This window comes from Poecilia reticulata, linkage group LG13 (assembly GCF_000633615.1).
Source record: "Poecilia reticulata strain Guanapo linkage group LG13, Guppy_female_1.0+MT, whole genome shotgun sequence".
Taxonomy (NCBI): domain Eukaryota; kingdom Metazoa; phylum Chordata; class Actinopteri; order Cyprinodontiformes; family Poeciliidae; genus Poecilia; species Poecilia reticulata.
The window spans coordinates 5,195,888-5,216,636 of NC_024343.1; the positions used below are offsets into that span (position 1 = coordinate 5,195,888).

General features: G+C 40.4%; 3 protein-coding genes across 3 annotated transcripts in view; 2 read left to right on the forward strand and 1 right to left on the reverse strand.

Moving 5' to 3' along the window:
* Nucleotides 1-6,170, forward strand: part of LOC103474276 (extracellular calcium-sensing receptor-like) — a 14,650-nt gene extending 8,480 nt beyond the window's left edge. Inside the window, exons 9-21 of the mRNA XM_017308113.1 lie at nt 1,270-1,412; nt 1,485-1,641; nt 1,720-1,860; nt 1,966-2,118; nt 2,200-2,400; nt 2,549-2,784; nt 2,881-3,109; nt 3,201-3,331; nt 3,589-3,685; nt 3,772-3,895; nt 4,974-5,446; nt 5,556-5,636; nt 5,722-6,170. Coding sequence (XP_017163602.1) covers nt 1,270-1,412; nt 1,485-1,641; nt 1,720-1,860; nt 1,966-2,118; nt 2,200-2,400; nt 2,549-2,784; nt 2,881-3,109; nt 3,201-3,331; nt 3,589-3,685; nt 3,772-3,895; nt 4,974-5,446; nt 5,556-5,636; nt 5,722-6,075 — 2,520 coding nt within the window. The 3' untranslated portion in view covers nt 6,076-6,170. The remainder of the gene's footprint in view (nt 1-1,269; nt 1,413-1,484; nt 1,642-1,719; nt 1,861-1,965; nt 2,119-2,199; nt 2,401-2,548; nt 2,785-2,880; nt 3,110-3,200; nt 3,332-3,588; nt 3,686-3,771; nt 3,896-4,973; nt 5,447-5,555; nt 5,637-5,721) is intronic.
* Nucleotides 6,171-6,658: 488 nt separating this feature from the next.
* LOC103474244 (extracellular calcium-sensing receptor-like) lies at nt 6,659-11,531 on the reverse strand. The gene is made up of 8 exons (XM_008425078.2): nt 11,394-11,531; nt 10,589-10,877; nt 10,435-10,521; nt 10,044-10,235; nt 8,725-9,258; nt 8,429-8,635; nt 7,917-8,061; nt 6,659-7,821 (listed from the first exon to the last, which is right to left on the reverse strand). Exons 1-8 carry the CDS (start codon nt 11,441-11,443, stop codon nt 6,920-6,922), a joined length of 2,406 nt encoding a protein of 801 aa, XP_008423300.1. The 5' UTR covers nt 11,444-11,531; the 3' UTR covers nt 6,659-6,919.
* A 1,497-nt stretch (nt 11,532-13,028) lies between these two features.
* Nucleotides 13,029-18,720, forward strand: LOC103474243 (extracellular calcium-sensing receptor-like). The gene is made up of 8 exons (XM_008425076.2): nt 13,029-13,252; nt 13,351-13,675; nt 13,876-14,163; nt 14,423-14,974; nt 15,054-15,275; nt 15,843-15,966; nt 17,064-17,536; nt 17,623-18,720. The coding sequence occupies exons 1-8, from the start codon at nt 13,029-13,031 to the stop codon at nt 18,043-18,045; spliced, it is 2,631 nt and encodes an 876-aa protein (XP_008423298.2). The 3' UTR covers nt 18,046-18,720.
* Nucleotides 18,721-20,749: the final 2,029 nt, after the last annotated feature.

Sequence of the window (20,749 nt, forward strand, 5' to 3'; positions counted from 1 at the left end):
TTCAGCATGTTGATATTCTGTGCCGTCTGGATCACCTTCATCCCAGCTTATGTCAGCTCTCCTGGAAAATTTACTGTGGCTGTGGAGATATTTGCTATTCTGGCCTCTAGTTTTGGACTGATACTGTGTATATTTGCTCCAAAGTGTTTCATCATTTTGTTTCAGCCAGAGAAAAACACTAAGAAATATTTGATGAACAAAAACTAATTGTATCATATTTTTTCACCATATGACCATATGATATCCATGTTGTCTTTGTTACTGAAAACCTGGGTGTACTACACTTATTTCTTCCTTTCTCTACTTCAATAAATATTCAAACCAAAGGGGTTTGGCTCAGTCATTTCTTCATGTAATTTTATGAATTTAATTATAGTAAAACTTCTTTAACAAGAACATTTCCCATATAAACAAGGACATTGATTTTCAAATTTTGTTTCATTAATCTTGGCCAAAATATTGACTTGTCATTTGCATTTAAAAAAAATGTTCCTAAAATGCAGATATAAAAATGAGCATTTGAGGAGATGATCAAGATATGTCTAAAAAGAAAATAAAACAATACACAATCTGTTGTTATCATGATAATCCATTAAAGATCAGACTGAAAATCAAGGACAACCGCTGGATCACATCATGTGTAGAAGGTTTTCAGCTTTAGTTTTCTTTGCAAACGCTTTTTGTTTGCTGTTTAATTGAGTAAATCTCTTCATTTTACCCCCAAAATGTAGTCATTTCTTGTGTTTTCAGTATTAATTTTATTTGTTATAGTTAAAAGTCTTTAAATTCAAATTGAAAACATTAGCTTCAAAACACGTTTTTTTAATTTGAATGTTAATATAAGTATTTTTTTTTCTGCTAAGCGTGGTTGGTATCTACATGACAAAAGGTAATTTACTTTTTTCCGTGCTGTTTCTTCTCACTGTGATTGGTCGAACTGGCGATGACTAATCTTGCTAATGAAATGCAGCTCGCATAATAACACTTTGTAATTTATCCTGACCCAGTCGTCGGTCTCGGTCTTCGTTAGGTGATCAGAGTCTTTATGGGGTCAGTATGGGGAATTCATTAAACTTTTCTCAGGCTCTGCATCTTTGTGTTTTATTTAGCATTCTTTTCATTGCATTGTCAGGTTTTAGTCATTCTGTAGAAAAAAGAAACATTTTGAGTACAGAAGAAAGAGCAGAGAAAAGAGAAAGTACTTTAATAGAGAAAAGTGATGATCTGCAGATGGAGGAAACGAGAGCTTTTCAATCTGCTTCAACTCAGTGCGTGAAAGCAGAAGACAATGAGCCTCTCGCCTTGCAGATGGACGGGGATGTTGTCATAGGGGGATTTTTCCCTTTGCACTATCTGGCCTCTGAGCTTCAGCACAGCTACCAAAGCAAACCCCTGGCCACACCTTGCAGCGGGTAAATATGACGACGTCAGATGCATGGGGCGTTTAACATGTTTCGACAAACATTCAAACTGTGTTTTGGCAGATTTGATCACAGAGCCTTCCGCTGGATGATGACGATGGCGTTTGCCGTGGAGGAAATAAACAACAAGTCCAGCCTCCTGCCTGGTGTCAAGCTCGGCTACCGCATCTTGGACAGCTGTGACAATGTCCACAGTAGCCTGCAGGCACTTTTCTCCTTAGTCACTTCCTCAGAGTCTGCGGCTGGTGGCGAGCAAATGCTGGGAATTAAAAATGCTATAAACCTGACAGGCGAAGAGGCGCAAACGTTATTAACAACGCGGGATGATGAAACTCCCAGCTGTCTGTCTGGCTCTCCCATCCCCGCCGTCATTGGTCTCGCATCGTCGTCCCCAACAAGGGCTGTAGCTCAAGTTCTTGGCTCTTTCCACATCCCGCTGGTAAGAAAAGCAAGAAGACGGCATTTTGTGCAAAGATGTTTTTAAGTGCTTTGCTGTAAAAAATTTAAATGAAAACAAAACAAAAAACCTTCTGCCTCATCTTAGGTGAGTTATTTTGCCACTTGCACCTGCCTCAACGACAAGCACGTGTATCCGTCATTTTTGCGGACTGTGCCGAGCGACCTTTTCCAAGTCGGAGGTCTGGTGCAGCTGGTCACATTCTTAGGATGGCAGTGGGTGGGCACCATCGGGACGACAGTAAGATCAGGCTTATTTGTTCTTACTCAACAAATCAACTCTTTATTTTATTTCACTGACCCCATTCAATGCTCATTCCAGGATGACTACAGTCAGTATGGCATACAGGAGTTCTCCAGTCACTTTGGACACAGCGGTGGCTGCGTGGCTTTCCACCTGACTATTCCGAAATCACCGACAGCGGCTGAGATTCAGGACATGGCGGACATGCTGCAGATCTCCACCGCAAACGTGGTGGTGGTTTTTGCGGCAGAAGGACAACTTTTGGATTTGTTCCTGGAAGTGAGGGTCTCTGTTTATGTGCAGAAAAGAGAAGATGTGCTGCATTCAGGATGCATTATGTTAATATATTGTCAAAGATCAGATCATAAAAATGACTTTTTTTTTTTCTTGTGCTAACCAGTGTGTTTCTGTTTCCGTACATATCCAGCTTTCTCGTAGAAATGTAACAGGGATCCAGTGGGTGGCCAGTGAAGCCTGGGTGACGGCCGGCCTTCTGACGTTTCCGGACTTCCACAGCCTTTTAGAGGGAACGCTTGGCTTCTCCTTCCCCGGAGTCAATATCCCAGGGTTGAAAGAGTTCCTCCTTAATGTCCATCCGTCTCCCGAGCCGGGAATGGAGTTCATCAACATGTTCTGGGAGGAGCAGTTTGGATGTCAGCTCCAGTTTGATCTAAATGTGACTAATAAAAACGAGGCGAATGCACTAGATCACAGATTCAATCTGGACTCTCAAAAAACGTCTGTTGTGACAAAGGAAAGGGAATCCAACGAACGTATAAATGCTGATCCAAAGCCTGTATGTACAGGCTCGGAAGACCTGAGCCTCACGTCAAGCAGCTACACTGACGTATCTCGGGTCAGAATATCCTACAATGTGTATAAGGCCGTGTTTGCCATCGCCCACGCTCTCCACAACTTACTTAACTGTGACTCTGCAGGAATAAATGAGGGTATGTGTGACAAGAACACAGAATTCACTGCAGGACAGGTTTGTGAAACAGCTGCTGAAAACCAAATCACTGCTTCATTTTTAAAGCTTTTTGCTTTTTTGTGAGGTTTTTTGCCTTCTTTTCAAACAGCTGCTGGACCATCTGAAAAAGGGAAATTTCACAAATCAGTTTCAGGAGAGAGTTTACTTTGACGCTAACGGAGAGCCGGTCCCTTTATATGACATCATTAACTGGCAGAAGGACAGCAAGGGGAAAATCAGGTCAAATATCAAACTTGTTTTGTAGCAGAAATGTTCTTTGCGGGCTCTGACTTCATTATTTGGCCATTATTTTTATGTCACTTTCTTATTTATTATTCTTATCCCTGCATCTATTTTAATGTATTGTAGCCTGCCCCTGCTAGACAAATTTCTCCTATGAGAGACTAATAAATGATCTTATCTCATCTTATCTTATACCTGATGCACATTCCTGAACCTCAGCTTGATTTTATTTAGTTTTTTCATGTCATCAACAGATTTGTTAAAGTAGGAGGCTATGATGGTTCAGCTCCACAGGGACAACAGCTGAAGATAAATGGCAGCATTATTGTATGGACAGGAGGCCAGTCACAGGTGATGTCTAAATTAAATTTCAGTATTTTTTACTCTGTAAACCAGCTGTGTTTAATTTCTGCTGTGCTTTTCTGGTCGACCTTTAGGTGCCCGTGTCTCAGTGCAGCGCTCCGTGTCGCCCAGGCAGCCGACAGGCCAGACGTCCAGGAAAACCTCCTTGCTGCTTTGACTGCCTGCCTTGTGCGGATGGAGAGATCAGCAACCAGACAGGCAGCCAATTCTTTTTTCTTTTTTTTTCTTAATTTGCAAAGCTAAAGCCACATTGTTTGTACCCTTTCCAGATTGTAAGTTATTTCCCATTCAACCAAGAAGTTTGGTTAATCAGATGAAAAACGGGCGCATTCTGCATATTTTTATTAACAGATTAAGGTTATTTCATACACTGTTGGAAATAGATAAAATGTCAAATATTTCACTTCCTTTTTTAAATAAATAAACATTTTATCGCCTTGAGTTTGATAACTGGGCCTTGATGCTTGACCATTTCTAGCAAAGGATTCAACTACAGCTAAAAAAATATTTCTAACATCAACATGTAAAAAATTCAGTGTTTCTGCTTCTGTTGACATCAGAACAGTGTAGAGCTGATCTACTGACTTCTTTATGCATTAACCGATTAATAATAGGGCAGTAAAAGGTGCTTAATAGGAAATTATACATTTTTACAGACCTTAAACAAGGTGAAACTAAATCACTTACAAGGGTTTTGGAGGGACATATGTACAGACAAAGAACTTGCAAAATGTATTTATTTTTGGTAACATTCTGAGTTAATTACTCCTCTGAGGATGTTGTTCTTTCAGCAAATGGCATATTTTACAGTCTTTATACTCCAGTTAGCAATGAATTGATTACTAAATCAGTCAACGATTACTTCAACTATCGATTAATCACAATTGATTCGATTAATTGTTTCAGCCCTAAATGGCATTACAGCAGTCATTCCCTTTCTACTAGCCTGCCTTTTGAAAATTTCTTCTCTTATTCAAAAGAGCTTCAAGTCTTTGAAGTTGGAAGGACTTCTTGCCATCACCCTAATCTTTAAGCCCATCCTCAGATTCTCTGTGAGAGTTAAATTGGAACTCTGGTTGGGTATTTCCACTCTCAGTCCGTAGATATGTTGCTGAAATTAAAAAGGTTAATTTAAATAATCAATAATTTTATACTTTTTATCATCGCTTTGTTGTACATCACTAATGCTACAAAAATTGTTTAGAACAGTAAAATTTTCCACAAATTTTACTGGATTTTCTTTTCTTTCCATTCAATGTTTTCTGTGTCCCCGTAGGCTCCACCGAGTGCATTAAATGCCCCGACTCCTACTGGTCCGACAAAGACAAGGTGAAATGCGTCGCAGGTGTTGAAGAGTTCCTATCTTTCAGCGAGACCATGGGCATCGTCCTGGTTCTGCTGACCTTGCTTGGCGTCGTCCTGACAGCCATCATTACTGTGATCTTCCATCGTTTTCGCACCACGCCCATCGTTAAGGCCAACAACTCCGAAATAAGTTTCCTGCTTCTTCTGTCGCTGAAGCTCTGCTTCCTCTGTTCCCTGGTGTTCATTGGCCAACCCTCGGTGTGGACATGCATGCTGCGCCAGGCGGCGTTTGGGATTAGCTTCGTCATCTGCCTGTCCTGTCTCCTGGTCAAGACTGTTGTCGTTCTTTTGGCCTTCCGGGCCAACATACCGAGCTCCGGGGGTCTGAAACTGTTTGGTCCAACCCAACAGAGGACTATGATCTTCTGCACAACGACTCCTCAGGTGGAAAAAACCTGCTGCGGTGCCAACCCTACACAGTTTTCTATAATTACTATTGCCATTTACTATTACGATATTGCAAGTGTTACGTTATTGTTCTTTGTTCTCTCAGATTTGTCTGTGTGTTGGCTGGCTCTTGGGTGCACCTCCATTCCCTATCAGAAATCCCACATATCAAGCTTCATATGGAAAAGTAAGAAAAGCGAGTCTTGACGCTCATCCTGTCAAATTCAATCACAAAAACAAGGTTACAACTCTGTATTCCTCGCCCCAATCAGATTGTTTTGGAGTGTAAGGAGCCGTGGCCTCTTGGGTTTTACCTGCTGCTGAGCTACATCGGCCTGCTTGCGTTTGTGTGCCTCTTGCTGGCATTCCTCGGACGGAAGCTGCCGGACACCTTCAATGAAGCCAAGCTCATCACCTTCAGCATGCTGATTTTCTGGGCGGTGTGGATCTGTTTCATCCCAGCTTACGTCAGTTCACCCGGAAAGTTCTCAGTAGCAGTGGAGATATTTGCAATACTGGCTTCCAGTTTTGGTCTTTTGTTGTGCATCTTTGTACCCAAATGTTACATAATTCTTCTTCATCCTGAAAGGAACATTAGAAAAGGTATGACTGGAAAATATAGATAAAAATCCATATACCTTTTTCTTTTTTTTTTTATCAAATAAACACAATTTCTTTTTCCGTTGTTGCTATCCCTATTAAAATGCCTTTTTAAAGTTGTATGCAAATCTTCTTTGGATCAGAATAAAAACAAGACATCTGTTTCAACAATTTGTTTACATTTTTTTTCAGAGGAACCGTTCCGTACCACACTCATCATGAGAATGCATGTTGTATTAATTTCTGCTATTGGTCTCATTATTAGACTCAGGTGTGTTTGGAGACACAGCTGAAAGTTGCAGGACGTTTACAAATCTAGAAAAATTTTTTAGAAAGTACCATTTATTTTTAGCAGAACAAGGATACAGACAAACCTCTTCTAGTTTATAAATTATGGACTATTTATTCTTATTAAACAAGGGGAACCAATATGTTGTTTTATAGTTTGTTGTTTCCTTTGGTTTGTAATTTTGTTGTATTTCCTTCTAATTCATGTAAAGCACTTTGATCTGCCTTGCTGCTGAAAATGTGCTGTATAAATAAAAATATCTTAACTTACCTTAAAAATTGTGAGAACAAAAAAGAAAGAAAAAAGAAAATTCTCAAAACAACGGAGAAGACTTTTTATTTCTGGCAAGTCACATAAGATACACAAAATTGACGTGTCTTTGTCATATACTTTACTTTCTCGCTCACAGGAAATTGCACTATCTTACAAAAGCAGAAACATTCATTGCAAAGTTCAATGAAAACCAGTAAAAAAACGAAAAAAAAAACAAAAACAGAATGACATGAGTTCAATAAAATACAAAATACATATTACGCTAGTTGAAATGTGAGCAATTTATTAAAAAATAAGAAAAAAAAAAGTTACCGTTTTTCTTTACCCATAAGGTGCTGCTTTGTATTTTTCTCTGGTTTTAGCAAAATAATGTAACATTTTGGGGCAAACAGACAAAACAATAATCCAAAGCTGGAGGCCAAAATGGCGAAGGACTCAACGGCACCCGCGTAGTTTCCGGGGGCGCTTAAGTACGCGGGGACGAAAGCGAGCCACACAGCGGAGAAGATCAGCATGCTGAAGGTGATGTACTTAGCCTCGTTGAAGTTTCCGGGCAACTTTCGAGCCAGGAATGCCAGCACAAAGCAGAGACATGCTTGGAGGCCGATGTATCCTAAGACGCACCAGAATGCAAGACTTGACCCGACGCTGCACTCCAGTATGATCTTTGAGCGTTCATATTTGGTGTTTCGACTCGGATAAGGTGGGGCATCAATTAGCCAGGCGGCACAGATCACCACCTGGACGAGAGTGCAGCTGAAAATAATGGCTCGCTGCTGCTTGGGCCCCAGCCACTTCATGATGTTGTCCCCTGGCCTGGTGGCCGTGAAAGCAGCCAGAACAACCAGAGTCTTTCCCAGGATGCAGGAGATGCAGAGTGAAAACGTGATGCTAAAGGCGGTGTGACGGAGCATGCAGGACCAAACGGTGGGCTCTCCGATAAAAACAAGAGAACACAGGAAGCAGAGCGTCAGAGCGAACAGGATGAAAAAGCTCAGTTCTGAGTTGTTCACTCGCACGACTGCCGTGCTTCTGTGGTGGAAAAACACGACAAAAACGCCGACAGTGAGAGAGGCGCCCACTACTGAAATGACTGTCAGGGGAATGCCCAAGGCATCATAGGCCAAAAACTCCACCTTCTTGGGGATGCAGCTTGTTCTGTCTTGGTTTGACCACCAGTCCTCAGGACAAAATATGCATTCTACTGAGTCTAGAGAAAAGAGAACAGCAAAGAAAAGAAAACAAAATAGATAAATGTGACAGTACTATGGTCAATACTTAAGTCGCTGTGATTTTCAGTCTCACTTGTCTGATTGCTAATTTTGCCGCTGTCACATGGTACACAGTCAAAGCAGCAAACAGGCTCCCCACGACGGACAGCTTTCCTGGAGCCTGGAGGGCAGCTGGGACTGCACACAGACACTGGCACCTTTACAGGGACAATACGGTTCTTCAAATGACCAAAAAAATCAGCTTTTTTAGCAATCAAACTACAGTCATGATAGAAATAAAATTATACTTCAATCCTCTATTCCGTGATGTGACCTTTCAGTTGAAATTGAGGTATATCACAAAAGAAAAGATGATTTCAAAGGGGCTGTTGAATCACACTGTTTGGGCACGTTGAAGACCATCGCTAAAATACAATCTTTACTGCCTAACGGACTTTACGTAATGGACAATAATGGGGTCAAATCAGATCCAATCCATCCTATTCGCCCTACTTACCTCCATCTTAACCTACAGAACTTCAACAGTTGGCATCTGATGAAGGTAAAAACACAGTGTGAGCAGCTTGCCTCACTCTGATGGCCTGCCCACATCATTCTTTCCTCCTGGATCACCAGCTCCTCTCCTCCAGGCTTAGTCCCGTCGAACAACCCCACGTTGACAAACTCAATGCTCCCAGTCGTGCCTCTCTGCCAATTGATGATGTCATAGTACGGCACCGAGTCGCCTTTCAGGTCGAAATTTACCTCCTCCCCTGCCATGTTGAACTTCACTTCTTGCAGGTAGTACTGAAGCTAATGGGGGGGGAGGAGATTTATAACAGAACAAACAAAAGCAATGGGCTTTATTTACTCCTCAAACAACAAATGCTTCATCGTCATACCTGCCAGGGGAGTATGTTGTTGCTTTGAGCACATGAATCGTTTTCAAAAGGCCCGTTGCCGGACTGACAAAGAAGGAGGTTGTGCAGCGAATGAGCGACTGCGTACACGGCCTTGTAGACGTTGTAGGCCACCCTGGGGCTGGACGTGTTCATGTAGGCCGAGTGCTGCTTCAGCAGATCCTCTTGCCCTGAACAAACTGGGAAATGGTTGGCAGAGGACGGAAACGGACTGCAGCCATACAGAGCCTCCCACAGCTCGCCCACCAGAACATTGTCAGGATATCGCTGAGGGCTGACTGTCTGCAGGTAGTCACCGAGTTGGGCAATGTGACCCTTTCTGATGCCGAAGCCAATGGTGCCCCCCAGGTAGGGGTAAAACTCCCTCCCCGTAAAGACGGACGCCGTGACCCAGGCTTCACTCGCCACCCACTGGATTCCGGTGATGTTCTGCTTCATGTAGTCCCTGAGGAACGGCGTCATTTCCCCTTCGGCTGAGAATACCACCACTACTTTTGCCAAAGAGCGCCGCATGACCTTTTTATTTTTTTTTTCAAAATGGAAGAAGGTCAAAAAGTCAAAACAAAAACACAATGCAATCTGCTAACTTTTCAACTCTTCACTTATGCAAGTAAATCCTAACATTTTGTAAAGAATAACTTGTTACTACTTGGATCGCTATTAATTTTACCTTAAATGTTTGGAATATATTAAATTCTATGTATTTGTATCACAGTAATTCTTCTCCGAAGCCAAATTATTGGAGAATAATTTGAGTACTTTAATTACATCTTTTCATTTGTTGAATCCACATGTTTTCATAATCCAATTGCCTTTGTGTCTCTTTCTCTTTAAAAAAATACCTGAAAGTTCTAATTATTTAGAAAAAAAACTCTTTAAATAGAGTTGCTACAGCCAGGACACACTGTAGATGTCAAGGGTCAAATTTGTGACTTGTGCTGTAAGGGCGCAATGGTACACACAAATAATGGCTGTGTAAATATTTGACTTAAAAAATGAAAAAGTCAAAGTTAAGTACATTTTCAGTATCCTTCATTCAAGAAAAATCAAGAAAATTATTATTTATTTTTACTTCAGTCAGCAGAAAAACAAATAATCCTTACTAATTTCTAAAGTTAATTTACATTGTTTATATTCACAAACTTAAAGGAACTGGAAACCAACTAAAGGGAGATTTAGTTGGATTTTTATTTTACTATGACCAACTATTTTTAAATACGACTCTCCCCATATTTAAGAATAAACACTTTTAAATCACTTTAGAGTTCTTTTGCATGATAACTGCTTCTTTAAAAATGTACCTGCATAATCTCCAGAGCCCGCTGTGTGTTGTAGAGCAGAGGGATCATTTCTTGGTAAGCTACACACACACTGCTGCCCTGTAACTCCCTCAGTAAGCCTTGCACCGCAAAACGCCCGTATTCATGGTCTCCTCGAATAAGTCCGACCCAAGTCCAGTTGAAGTGCAGCAGAAGTTGAGCAATGGCCTTCACCTTTTTCAGCAAGTAAGAAAAAGGGTAGGTAATTTTCAAATAACGTTTGGAAATTACATTTTAAAGACATCAAAGTGTCCACGTCAAATGTCTTCACAAAGTATGACTACAGCAAGTGATTACATTTGTAAATTTTTTAGAGATGCAAAATTCACAACTTCCTTTTCTACGTTACACAAGCGGTAACATAAAGTCATACCTGGTAGTCGTCATTAGGAATTACTCTGAAAAATGTGGGATACTTTCTTCTGTCGGTGAAGCAGGCGCACGATGAGAAGTAGCTGATCTGAGGGTAAGGCTTAGGGTCAGCTTAAGATGCTCAAGTGACTGCAAAGAAAAGGAGATGCCGTTACCATAGGGATCCTGAACGGTCGCAGGAGTCTGGAAACCACGATGGACTGAGCGGATCCCGATTCCCCGATCACAGCCAGCATGGGAGAGGCTCCGGAGCACATGGGAGAGTCGGCCTCGCTCAGCCCGTTCAGCACTGCCAGAGCAGCCCTCTGGCCCGTCAGCGGGTACGCACAAGAATCAAAAATTTTGTAACCCAGGGTGTGATTTGGCAGTAGCTCTGTGCTCTCGTTTATCTCCTCCACTGCCAGCCTCATGGTCTGAACCCAGCGGAAAGCCCTGGGATCAAACCTGTGGTTCAGCACAGATGCAAATGCATGCACACACATGCGCACGCACACGCACACACGCACACACACACGCATATTGAACAAAGTAGTTAGAGACAGAAATGTTGCTGGGACAGAAGAAACTGCATTTTTATTTTTTACTTTTAAAGAACTAAATTGTTTTCTTTGTCCATATTTTCAATATGCACTCATGTTCTATAATACATAAATTGCTTAACTACAATATCATATAATTAGACCATTCAGTGAATCAAAGAATCAAACAAGTATTGGGTTATATAGTAATATGACTAACACGGCAATGAATCAGATGCAAAAAGAACCTAAAAAAATCTTTGTGCACCGTAAAGCAAGCATTCTTTATCTCCTAAAACAGAAATGTAATCTCTGCAGCTCGACTGGTTTAACTACCAGCAGGTGTATTTATATCCAAACTGATTCTAAACAACAGAGAACAAAATCCCCCCAATTTTAGCAATAACCCCCCAAAAAAAACAAGTTTCTCCATTAGGCTCACCCGTTGCACTTCACCGGTGGTGGTGTGTAGGTGTAGTTCTGATCAGGCATTTCCTGGTTATAATGAAGAGGAAAAATCCCTCCGATTATAAAGTCGCCTTCTGCAACGAAGCCTGGCTGAAAGCTATTTCGGAGAATGCAGTCTTCAGCTGCGGTAGCTGTAGAAGCGTATCTAGAAACATGTGTGAAAGACAAAGCATAGAAAATGAAAGAAAATAAAGCAAGTGGAGGCATGCTGACAGTCAAAGTCAAAACTCCAGAGAGCTTGGAATTAGGCAGCTTATATACAGAAAGCAACCTTGTTATCTCTCGGCACAGTGTGATGTAATTGGATATTTCATAGCCTCGCATGGTTTACTGAAAGTGATCAGAGCAAATTGAATAATTTCATGTGAGAAAAAAAATCTAAATAAGCCAATTGAGTTTTTTAAAATTAGAACAACATGTATTTACAGTTCTTTGTGACACATGTGTAATTTCTTTTCTTTGTGGCTAGTATTTATTCATTATGGGCAATTATTGTTTTTGTTTTAACTTGACAGTAACACATATCAGTCAACCATCGTATGTTTTCTGATGGGTTTTCGCCTGCTGTTGACAGCAAAACAGAGTTACTGATGAAAAACACAAGATTTATTTTTTAACTCAGTTGTTATGTACATGTGTGGAATGGATTTCCTAAGATGATTAAAGACAATGACTTAAAATTGTCTTTAATCAATTACATTGTTTTGGTAATTAGACAGTGTTATCGTCCATTTGGAAGACACATTTGTACCCAAACCCTAATTTTTTGGCTGCTGCCTCGACATATTGCTCCAATATTTCCACACAAGATTCTTTCTTCATAATCATTTTGTGAAGTACACAACTCTCTTTTGGAGAAAAAAAAAACACAACAAAATGCTACTACCACAATACACAATAAATGTAATGGTGTGTCTAGCTTACCACATTTCTTACAGATGTAAATATGATCAATATGGTTCAATACTTATATATTTTCCAGGCACATAGTGCCATTTTATGTTACGGTACATATCAAACATGACAACTAATGCAGTGCCTTAAAAATTGGGTCTCCGTCTCCTTAAGAAGCCCCTACTCTTTCTGAGACTTCGCCTTCAGTACATCAGCACAACAATGTTTGCTAAATGCTGATGCTAGTCTGAAGGAGCTGTGTCTTGATTTGACAAGAAAACTGTAAAAAAAAAATCCTCAGAGAAGCACTCTAGCTGAAATCTGAATGGATGTGAAGAAGCAGCCACCTCAGCCAGTATGCAAAAATAACAACACAAATTGCACCATATAAGTATTTATAGATATAAATTTGTCTTGCAAAACACCATTTGACTCTTCAGCTCTAACGAGCTTAAAAGCTTAAAAATTAAGAAGACGTAATCAGTTTCAACAACCACACAAAAAAGTTTAAATACGAATAGTAATTTTGTCAGCATTATTCATCGGAAAAAAATTATATCACCACCAACTATGTCACAACCATTGGGTCTGGGCGGCTCCCTCAGATTTGTTTGTGCCATCTACAGTATAAAAATCCGGAGTGCCTAACTATATTGTAATCTTCTCCGTCTGTGAAAACTGGGGACAGGTTTTTTTAATTTTCCCTGAGGCAAACATGCGACTGCTGCATGTAATTCTCCTCCTCTTTCTGTCTCTGTTTAGAGGAAATCATGGCTCATCTGCTGCTCTTGATATCTGTGCTTTCCTGGGAGAAGAAGAGAGAAAAAGTCTTTATGAGGACGGCGATGTAGTTATCGGGGGTCTATTCCCTCTGCATTACAGTCCTGTGTCATCTCCTCTCACATATAATGTAAAGCCTACACCTAATACTTACAACTAGTAAGTTCAACGCAATGACTTGAACTGTTTAAAATGTGCTTGTTTGATTTTCTTGTGCCACTTTTTTATAAGAAGCCTGTGATTATCTTTGTCTACAGCTTCAGCGCTCGTGCCCTGCGCTGGATGCAAACCATGACTTTTGCGATCAAAGAGATAAACGGACGCACGGATATCCTGCCGCGACTCAAGCTGGGTTTCCACATCCGTGACAGCTGCGATGATATACCCGTTTCCCTGAAAGCGTCCTTCCTGTTGGCTAACGGACAGCCGGAGGGCTCAAAGGGAAATGCGAGTCAGGATGAAGCCGCTGGTTTAGGATGCGAGGCTGTCAACAGAACGGTGTCCCCAGTAATCATAGGAGATGCTGGCTCTGGTGTCTCTATGGCTTTGCTACGAAGTCTGGGCTCTTTCCATATTCCACTGGTGCGACTGTTTGAGCTTCTTTTTGTTATACAATTTACTTGGTGCTCTATTACAATCAGTACAATGAGTAACCACAATCTGCTGAACCTTCAGTTTTAAGTTTAGGTCTCTGCCCATGTTGTTATCTGTCATTCAATGCTTTCATCCACAGTCTGTTCTAGCAAGCGACAAATGTCAACCATTGTTTGCTGTAATTCTAGGTGAGCTATTTTGCTTCCTGCAGCTGCCTGAGTAATCAGAGGGAATTCCCCACATTCATGAGGACAATGCCCAGTGACGCCTTCCAGATAAAAGCCCTGGCCCAGCTGGTCCGCTACTTTGGCTGGACCTGGGTGGGAGTAATCGGCGTGGAATCCGATTATGCTCGCTTCGCCATCCAGCTTTTCCTCCAGGAATCGGTGCGCTACGGTGTGTGTGCCGCCTACACACATTTCTACCCAGTAGGCCCGAGCCACGAGCACATTGAAAAGCTTCTGAATGTTATTCAGGTGTGTTATGTGAGCTGCAGCTACTACATTTTACCTGCTAGAAGGTCCAAACAGTGACAGATTTCTGTTTTTTTTTTTTAATGCTAAACTATGTTGTTTAGTTTCAGCTACAAGACAAGTAATTTGTTTCTCCTTTCTCGTTTCACAAGGTTATGTGACACTAAACAAAGTAGTGTTTGGTATCCTATCATTTCATGTCTAACTCATCCTGTTTTAGTGAATTTGAATTAAATACTTTCTCTAACTTTCCCAACACTAGATGACTTCTTCAAAAGTCATCATTAATTTTTCCGGTGAGGCAGAGATGCAGGACATCCTCAGAGAGATGCAACGTCAAAATCTGACCGGCTTTCAGTGGATCGCCAGTGAGGCCTGGGCCACCTCCAAGTTGCTGTGGGAAAACTCAGCCAGTCTTCTGAAGGGAACTCTGGGATTTGCCATACAGAGAGCTGCTGTGATTCCTGGGCTGCAGCAACACCTCGCGGCTCTCACACCGTCGGCCATTCATCGAATCGCTTTCTTGGCTGAATTCTGGGAGGAAACGTTCGACTGTCGGCTGAACGGGTCTGCCAACGCTCACAATCACGGGTTGGGAAGCCAACAAAGCAGAACACCATGCAAGGGGACTGAAGCCTTACACGACGTTTACTCTCCGTATTCTGATGTGACACAGCTACGAGTTTCATACAACGTCTACAAAGCCGTGTATCTCGTAGCCTACGCCTTGCAAGATATGAGTAACTGCAAAGCTGGAGAGGGGCCGTTCGTCAGAAACACTTGTGCAGATCCAAAGAATTTTAAACCCTGGCAGGTGAGAGTGGTTACAAGTTGTCATTTGTTGTAATATTTCAGAAATTGAAGTTTGACACTCCATGCTTCTATTCCCTTAGCTTCTTCACTACATGAAGGTTGCCAATTTTTCCGCACTGGGGGAGGAGGTCAACTTTGATCATAATGGTGACCCAATTGCTTATTATGATCTGATGAACTGGCAGACGGGGCCTGACGGCTCTCTGGATTTGGTGAAAGTTGGTTTTTATGACGCCTCACTTCCCGCTGGAAGCAGCTTGGTCATAAACGACTCGGTGATCATGTGGCCGGTGGGAAAGCAGGTGCGTTCTCCACAAACAGGCCTGAGACCGTGTTCACCGCTCAGACGCTTCTGTGCCCTGCTGATTGACACGTCATTTAAATTACTGCTAGTTATGTGCGGCATACTTTGCTAAATTATTCTTACAGTCTCCTTTTAGACATTTATTGGAAAATGACCAGTTGCAGTTTGTTAGATATTCTGAAATGCCAATATTTTTGATGGGTTTTTTTGTTTTTGTTTTAGAAATATTGTTGACATTTTTGTTAAAAACTGGAGCAATCAATTACCTTTATAAAACACTTTTAATTAAATAAATATTGCACTGAATAATGTGTGAATTTTGAATAATGAATAAAAATATATAAAAAAAATCTTGACATTAATTAATTATTAATATGTAGGTTTAACTATTGTCCATGTCAAATCTCAATCCTTTTCAAAGATACAGCTGTGTATTCAGTTTTTAAAAATATGTTGCTAACATTTTATAAACATGTTCTATATTTTTGATAAAATATATGCCCATTAGAGAAGAAAGCTGCCTGTTTAGTCTCATCTGTCTGAGTGCCTGAACTTTGCCTCTCAGGCTCTGCGGTCTGTGTGCAGCAGCAGCTGTCCTCCAGGTTCCCGTATTGCCAGGAGGAAAGGGGAACCTGTCTGCTGTTATGATTGTGTGCCCTGTGCCGAAGGAGAATTTAGTAATACAACCGGTATGTCCCGTCTTTTGCTACACTTTTTCACCACTTCGTTTAATCATAAACAAACTTGACTGTCTTTAAATTTGGTTAAATCAGTAAAATTACTTTGGTATCGAAAATAAAGCTGCGTTTGGAGTTAGCGTCTGTGGATGTCATCTGGGTTTCCTCCAACTGTATGAAAGCGTCCATTTCAACAGCCCCCTAATTGTCCCATCACTGTTTCTCCTGTGTTTTTCTGTGAAACCCACTTCTTGGTTGTCATCCCCTATAGAGTCAAAAGTTAAACAAGCCCAATCTCCAATGTTTCTGCCATGGATATATTATAGTTAGTGGAAAAGAGTCGCATTTGGAGACAGAGCAGAGAAAGAAGGGGAAGGACACTTCATTCAGATTTTCAAATTGAGGCTCCCTATCAGATTTTTTTAATCTTGCCATCTGTGTTGGCTTATTACAAAAACATGTATTACACAGTGATTAGCATGAACAAATTAAGCTGATTTTGCTAAATAAAATCCTGTCATCTTTCAAGAATGAGTTCTAACTAATTAACGTGTAGATATTTTTTAATATCAACCCCCTCGGTTTTTTTGTTTTATCTTCAGGAATCAACTGACTGAAAATAAAATGTCAAAGGGCGAATAGTATCCTGAAGTGGTCAGATAATTATTAGCCACAAATAATTAGAGAGTAGCTCAACCTCAAATGCTGGACATTTCGAACAATTGTAATGCTGAGGTAACTGAATCTTAGACGGTGTAGCTAGATTAGTATGTGACATACAGAAATATTTGATTGGTGCGATAGATTAGTTGCAATAGTGTTGATTCTTGAGTACAAATGTACAGTCCAGATCATCAGGGCTTATATAGTGGCAGCTTTCAGTCTATCAAGAAAAAAAAAAAAAGAATCAGTGGCAGCCTGGTTTAGTTGGTGAATTAATTGTGCATACATGGCAAATGCATAATAAGGCGATGCCAGATTATTATTTTCCAAGGTAATGTGAATTTCTCTGAAGCGAGAGGCAGATGTTCAATAGTGTAACGGGAGCAGAGGCCAAGTTATTCTCAGGGTTACCTCGGGTAAGGTTTCTCTTCTCTCTCCATATTCAGATTCTTTAGATTGCTCGCGTTGTTCCGGGGACACGTGGCCCAACAGAGCCAGAGATCTCTGCATCCCTAAAACAATGGAGTATCTGTCTTACCATGAGTTTATGGGGGTTCTGCTGTGTGCTGCCTCAGTTCTGGGAGCTGCCGTTTCCCTGGCGATCATTGTCATATTCTACACATACAAGGACACAGCTCTCGTTCGAGCCAATAACATGGAGTTGAGCTTCCTCTTGCTGGTGTTTCTCACCATATGCTTCCTTGTCGGTCTGCTGTTCCTCGGTAAGCCTTCAGAGTGGCTGTGTCGGATCAGGTATCCGGCTTTCGGGATCAGTTTTGCACTCTGCCTTTCGTGCCTTCTAGCCAAGACAGTGGTGGTTCTAATGGCGTTTAGGTCGAGATTACCAGGAAGTCCTGTCATGAAATGGTTTGGAGCCAAACAACAGAGAGCCAGCGTGCTTTTGGGAACCGCTGTCCAGGTACTAAAACATTTCTACTAGAGCAATAATTTTTCATCATTGTCTGGGAAAATTACTACCTTCATATCTTTCTGTCTTTTTTTAAGGTTATTATCTGTTTTATTTGGTTGCTCACCAGTCCGCCTCATGCCAATCACAATACGGACTACCACAGCTCTACAATCATCGTCGAATGTGTGACTGGTTCAGACGTCGGCTTCTGGCTCGTTCTTGGATACATTGGAGTCCTGGCTTGCATGTGCCTTGTGTTGGCCTTTTTGGCACGAAAGCTGCCTGATAATTTTAACGAGGCGAAGTTCATCACCTTCAGCATCCTCATTTTCTTTGCTGTTTGGGTTACTTTTATCCCAGTTTACATGAGCACTGTAGGAAAATACATTGTAGCTGTCCATGTTTTTGCTATTTTAGCCTCAGCCTTAGGACTTCTTCTTTGCATTTTTGTCCCAAAGTGCTACATCATTGTGCTTAAACCTGAAAAGAACAGTAAAAAATTCCTAATGCAAAGGTAGAGAGAAACAACTGCAGTGTATTTCAAAAATGTGAGGGACTCGATTTTAGACTATACAAAGCATTTGTCTGAAGAATCGCAAAATCTGCAAATGGCATGACTGTCATCAAACAATCAAAGATGGAACATTAGAGAAACAAGATCAGACCAAGAACAAGATTTCCATGGAGAACTTTCAACATTTTCACATTTATTTTTTACTTAGTCATGTGACTTTGGGTAATTTTGTTACTAAAAGTACAGCTCATTTATGTCCAACTTCTCAAATTAAAATTTGAATAAGAACTATAAATCACTGACAGCTAAAAGTTCTACAGTACCTCACAAAAGTGAGCGCATCCTTGACAACTTTGTAAATATTTATTATGTTTTTTCATGGAACTGATGATACTGGAAGTTGGCACCTCATGGGAAAGAACATGCAGACCAGTGGCTCTCAGTTCTGATTCCCGGGGAAACACTCAATGTTTTCCAGCTTTAACAAACCTAATTGATATAACTACAGTTAAGCAAAGAAAAAAAAAATAATAAAAAACTGTTAATCAGCCGTTAACTAAAATCAATTGTGTTAAGGCAGAAAACACAGACTATATGAAGCTGTTCCACTCAGAACAAGCCCTGAAAAAAGGAGAGTGAGCTCTGCATCATATCCAGAGTTTTTTTTTTTTACAATAGACATATGAGCGAAATACTGTTTGTGGATTTTTTTCACCTTAATTTATTAAACAACATATAATTAAATATATGATTTGTGTTTTTTTTCTTCCTTGGTAAAAAGTTGCACAAGCTCCTAAATGTGTGAACGGCAGAGAAATATTGGAGTGAAAATAGTCTCAAAATATCTGTGCACATGTAAAATGATTTGTGCATTTGTAAAAAGATTTGTTCTTGCGTAAAAGGATAAGTGTGTGTGTAAAAATGGATTTGTAAACCTTAAAAATAAAATAAATCTGCTGCTACGTCTATAAATGTTGAAAAAGTACACACAAGTCACCTGGTACACACACACACAAAACTACATTTACACACAGATCCGGTTATGAGTGCACAACTATTTTTGAGACTCATTTCATGCTTTGGGGAAGCTCCCAGATTTGTGTGCGTTTACATGCTAGTAAAAGCTGGGACATCTGAGTTTTGCTCTGAGTCTAGTGTTTTTATCCTCTGACGTTTCTCAGTGTCCTTGTGCCGAAGTGGCAAATACGTTAGTTCAGTGGAAAACGGTAGATCTCAGCACTTCCTTATAATATCCTACAATTATTTATAGACATATTGTGCATTTTTGAGTAAGTGGTCTGAAAAACGACCACTGGGTGGTGAAATGGTTCGCTGGCCAGAAAAATAGCCAGGCAAACTAAGCAAGATGGAGCATGTCAGTGGTCTGCCCTCTGAAGTAGAAGCTAAACCTGGAGGCTTTGCTCTCCGATTATAATGAAAGTCAATACATTAGAATCGAATGGCAATTTATTTCACTTAATTATATTCACTTAGAGAATAAAGTAAAAGGCAAATCAAAATATCTCACAAACTATATAAATATCAGTCAGCAACATGGCTTAGGAATTTGACTGCAACCTTTTGGGCAAAACAGATACTGTAAGAACCACCCAGAGATCAATTTTATGGATTAAAGACTCAAACTGTGCTGAGTGAGATTATAAAAATACACGCTTAACTGCGAAGAGCTAAAGTAGCATAGCTGACATAAACATTAGCTCCCGCTAACAGAAACTGAGGCCAGAGTATCAAAATACCATACAAATAAAAGGTGATCTGAAATAATTTATAATTACTCCATGTCTCACTATAATCGGAGAGGAAATCCTGCAGATTTAGCTTCTACTTACTACATTGTGACTAGATTAAAACAGTACTATAAAAAAAGAGCCTGCCAAAATGTCTCTGTAACAATTTAAAAAAATAACTGACCATGTATCATCAGTAGTTTTTTCCAGTGTTAGCAAAATGCCTTATTAGGTTTACGGGGGTAACTATTTTTAAATTAAAAGGTAAGCTGCTTTTATCTGCCTTTTTCCCTTGAGAAATAGAAAAAAAAACAACCTTGTGTATGTGTGTTTTACAAAGTTTTACCGAAATATTTAACTGAGACACAAAAGCATGGATAGATGATATCTGCATTGTAAATTGGCATTATGCTAAAATCTGATATTTGTCTGTTAATGTGAAGTCATTAGCATATTAGCCTACAAAGACTTATATGTGTCATCTTTTTAAAGAAAAATCAACCTGCGAGTAGTAATGGCATACATGACACATGAAAATATACTGAAGACGAATAACTCATTAAAGAAGCTCTGCTTCTTCCAATGTGCAAGAACACAAACATTCTGGAAGCTTCCCTCACTTTACTGCTCACTGCTGAGCTGAAGCATTCACTCCAGTAACAAAAATAGTCAAATCCAGTTTACTCAAAATAACGCGGTCTTGTACTTTTCTCAGGCCAAACATGTACATGACTCACATTACTGGAGTCGAATAAATAATTTAGTGAGACTTGAGTAAACCATACAAACCTAATGTAAGTTAGAATAGGTATTGCCTTTTAGAGTGTTCTAGGCACAGCCAAGATACTGGGCAGAACCCGTAAGCTCCCAGGCCTCTGGTAGAGGACCGAGTTTAGAGGATGAGAGAGAGAGAGAGAGACCACCCATGGAAGATAAAAAGGGAATTATATATATATATAT

Excerpts from the sequence above, each read along its gene's own strand:
- LOC103474243 (XM_008425076.2), top strand. The coding sequence starts at position 13,029 with ATGCGACTGCTGCATGTAATTCTCCTCCTCTTTCTGTCTCTGTTTAGA. Across the intron at positions 15,276-15,842 it reads TGTGGCCGGTGGGAAAGCAG|GCTCTGCGGTCTGTGTGCAG; the intron begins GTGCGTTCTCCA and ends TTTGCCTCTCAG. Across the intron at positions 15,967-17,063 it reads AGAATTTAGTAATACAACCG|ATTCTTTAGATTGCTCGCGT; the intron begins GTATGTCCCGTC and ends CTCCATATTCAG.
- LOC103474244 (XM_008425078.2), bottom strand. The coding sequence starts at position 11,443 with ATGCCTGATCAGAACTACACCTACACACCACCACCGGTGAAGTGCAAC. Across the intron at positions 9,259-10,043 it reads GGGCTCTGGAGATTATGCAG|GTCATGCGGCGCTCTTTGGC; the intron begins GTACATTTTTAA and ends AAAAATAAAAAG. Across the intron at positions 8,062-8,428 it reads AGGAGGAAAGAATGATGTGG|AACCGTATTGTCCCTGTAAA; the intron begins GCAGGCCATCAG and ends GGTCATTTGAAG.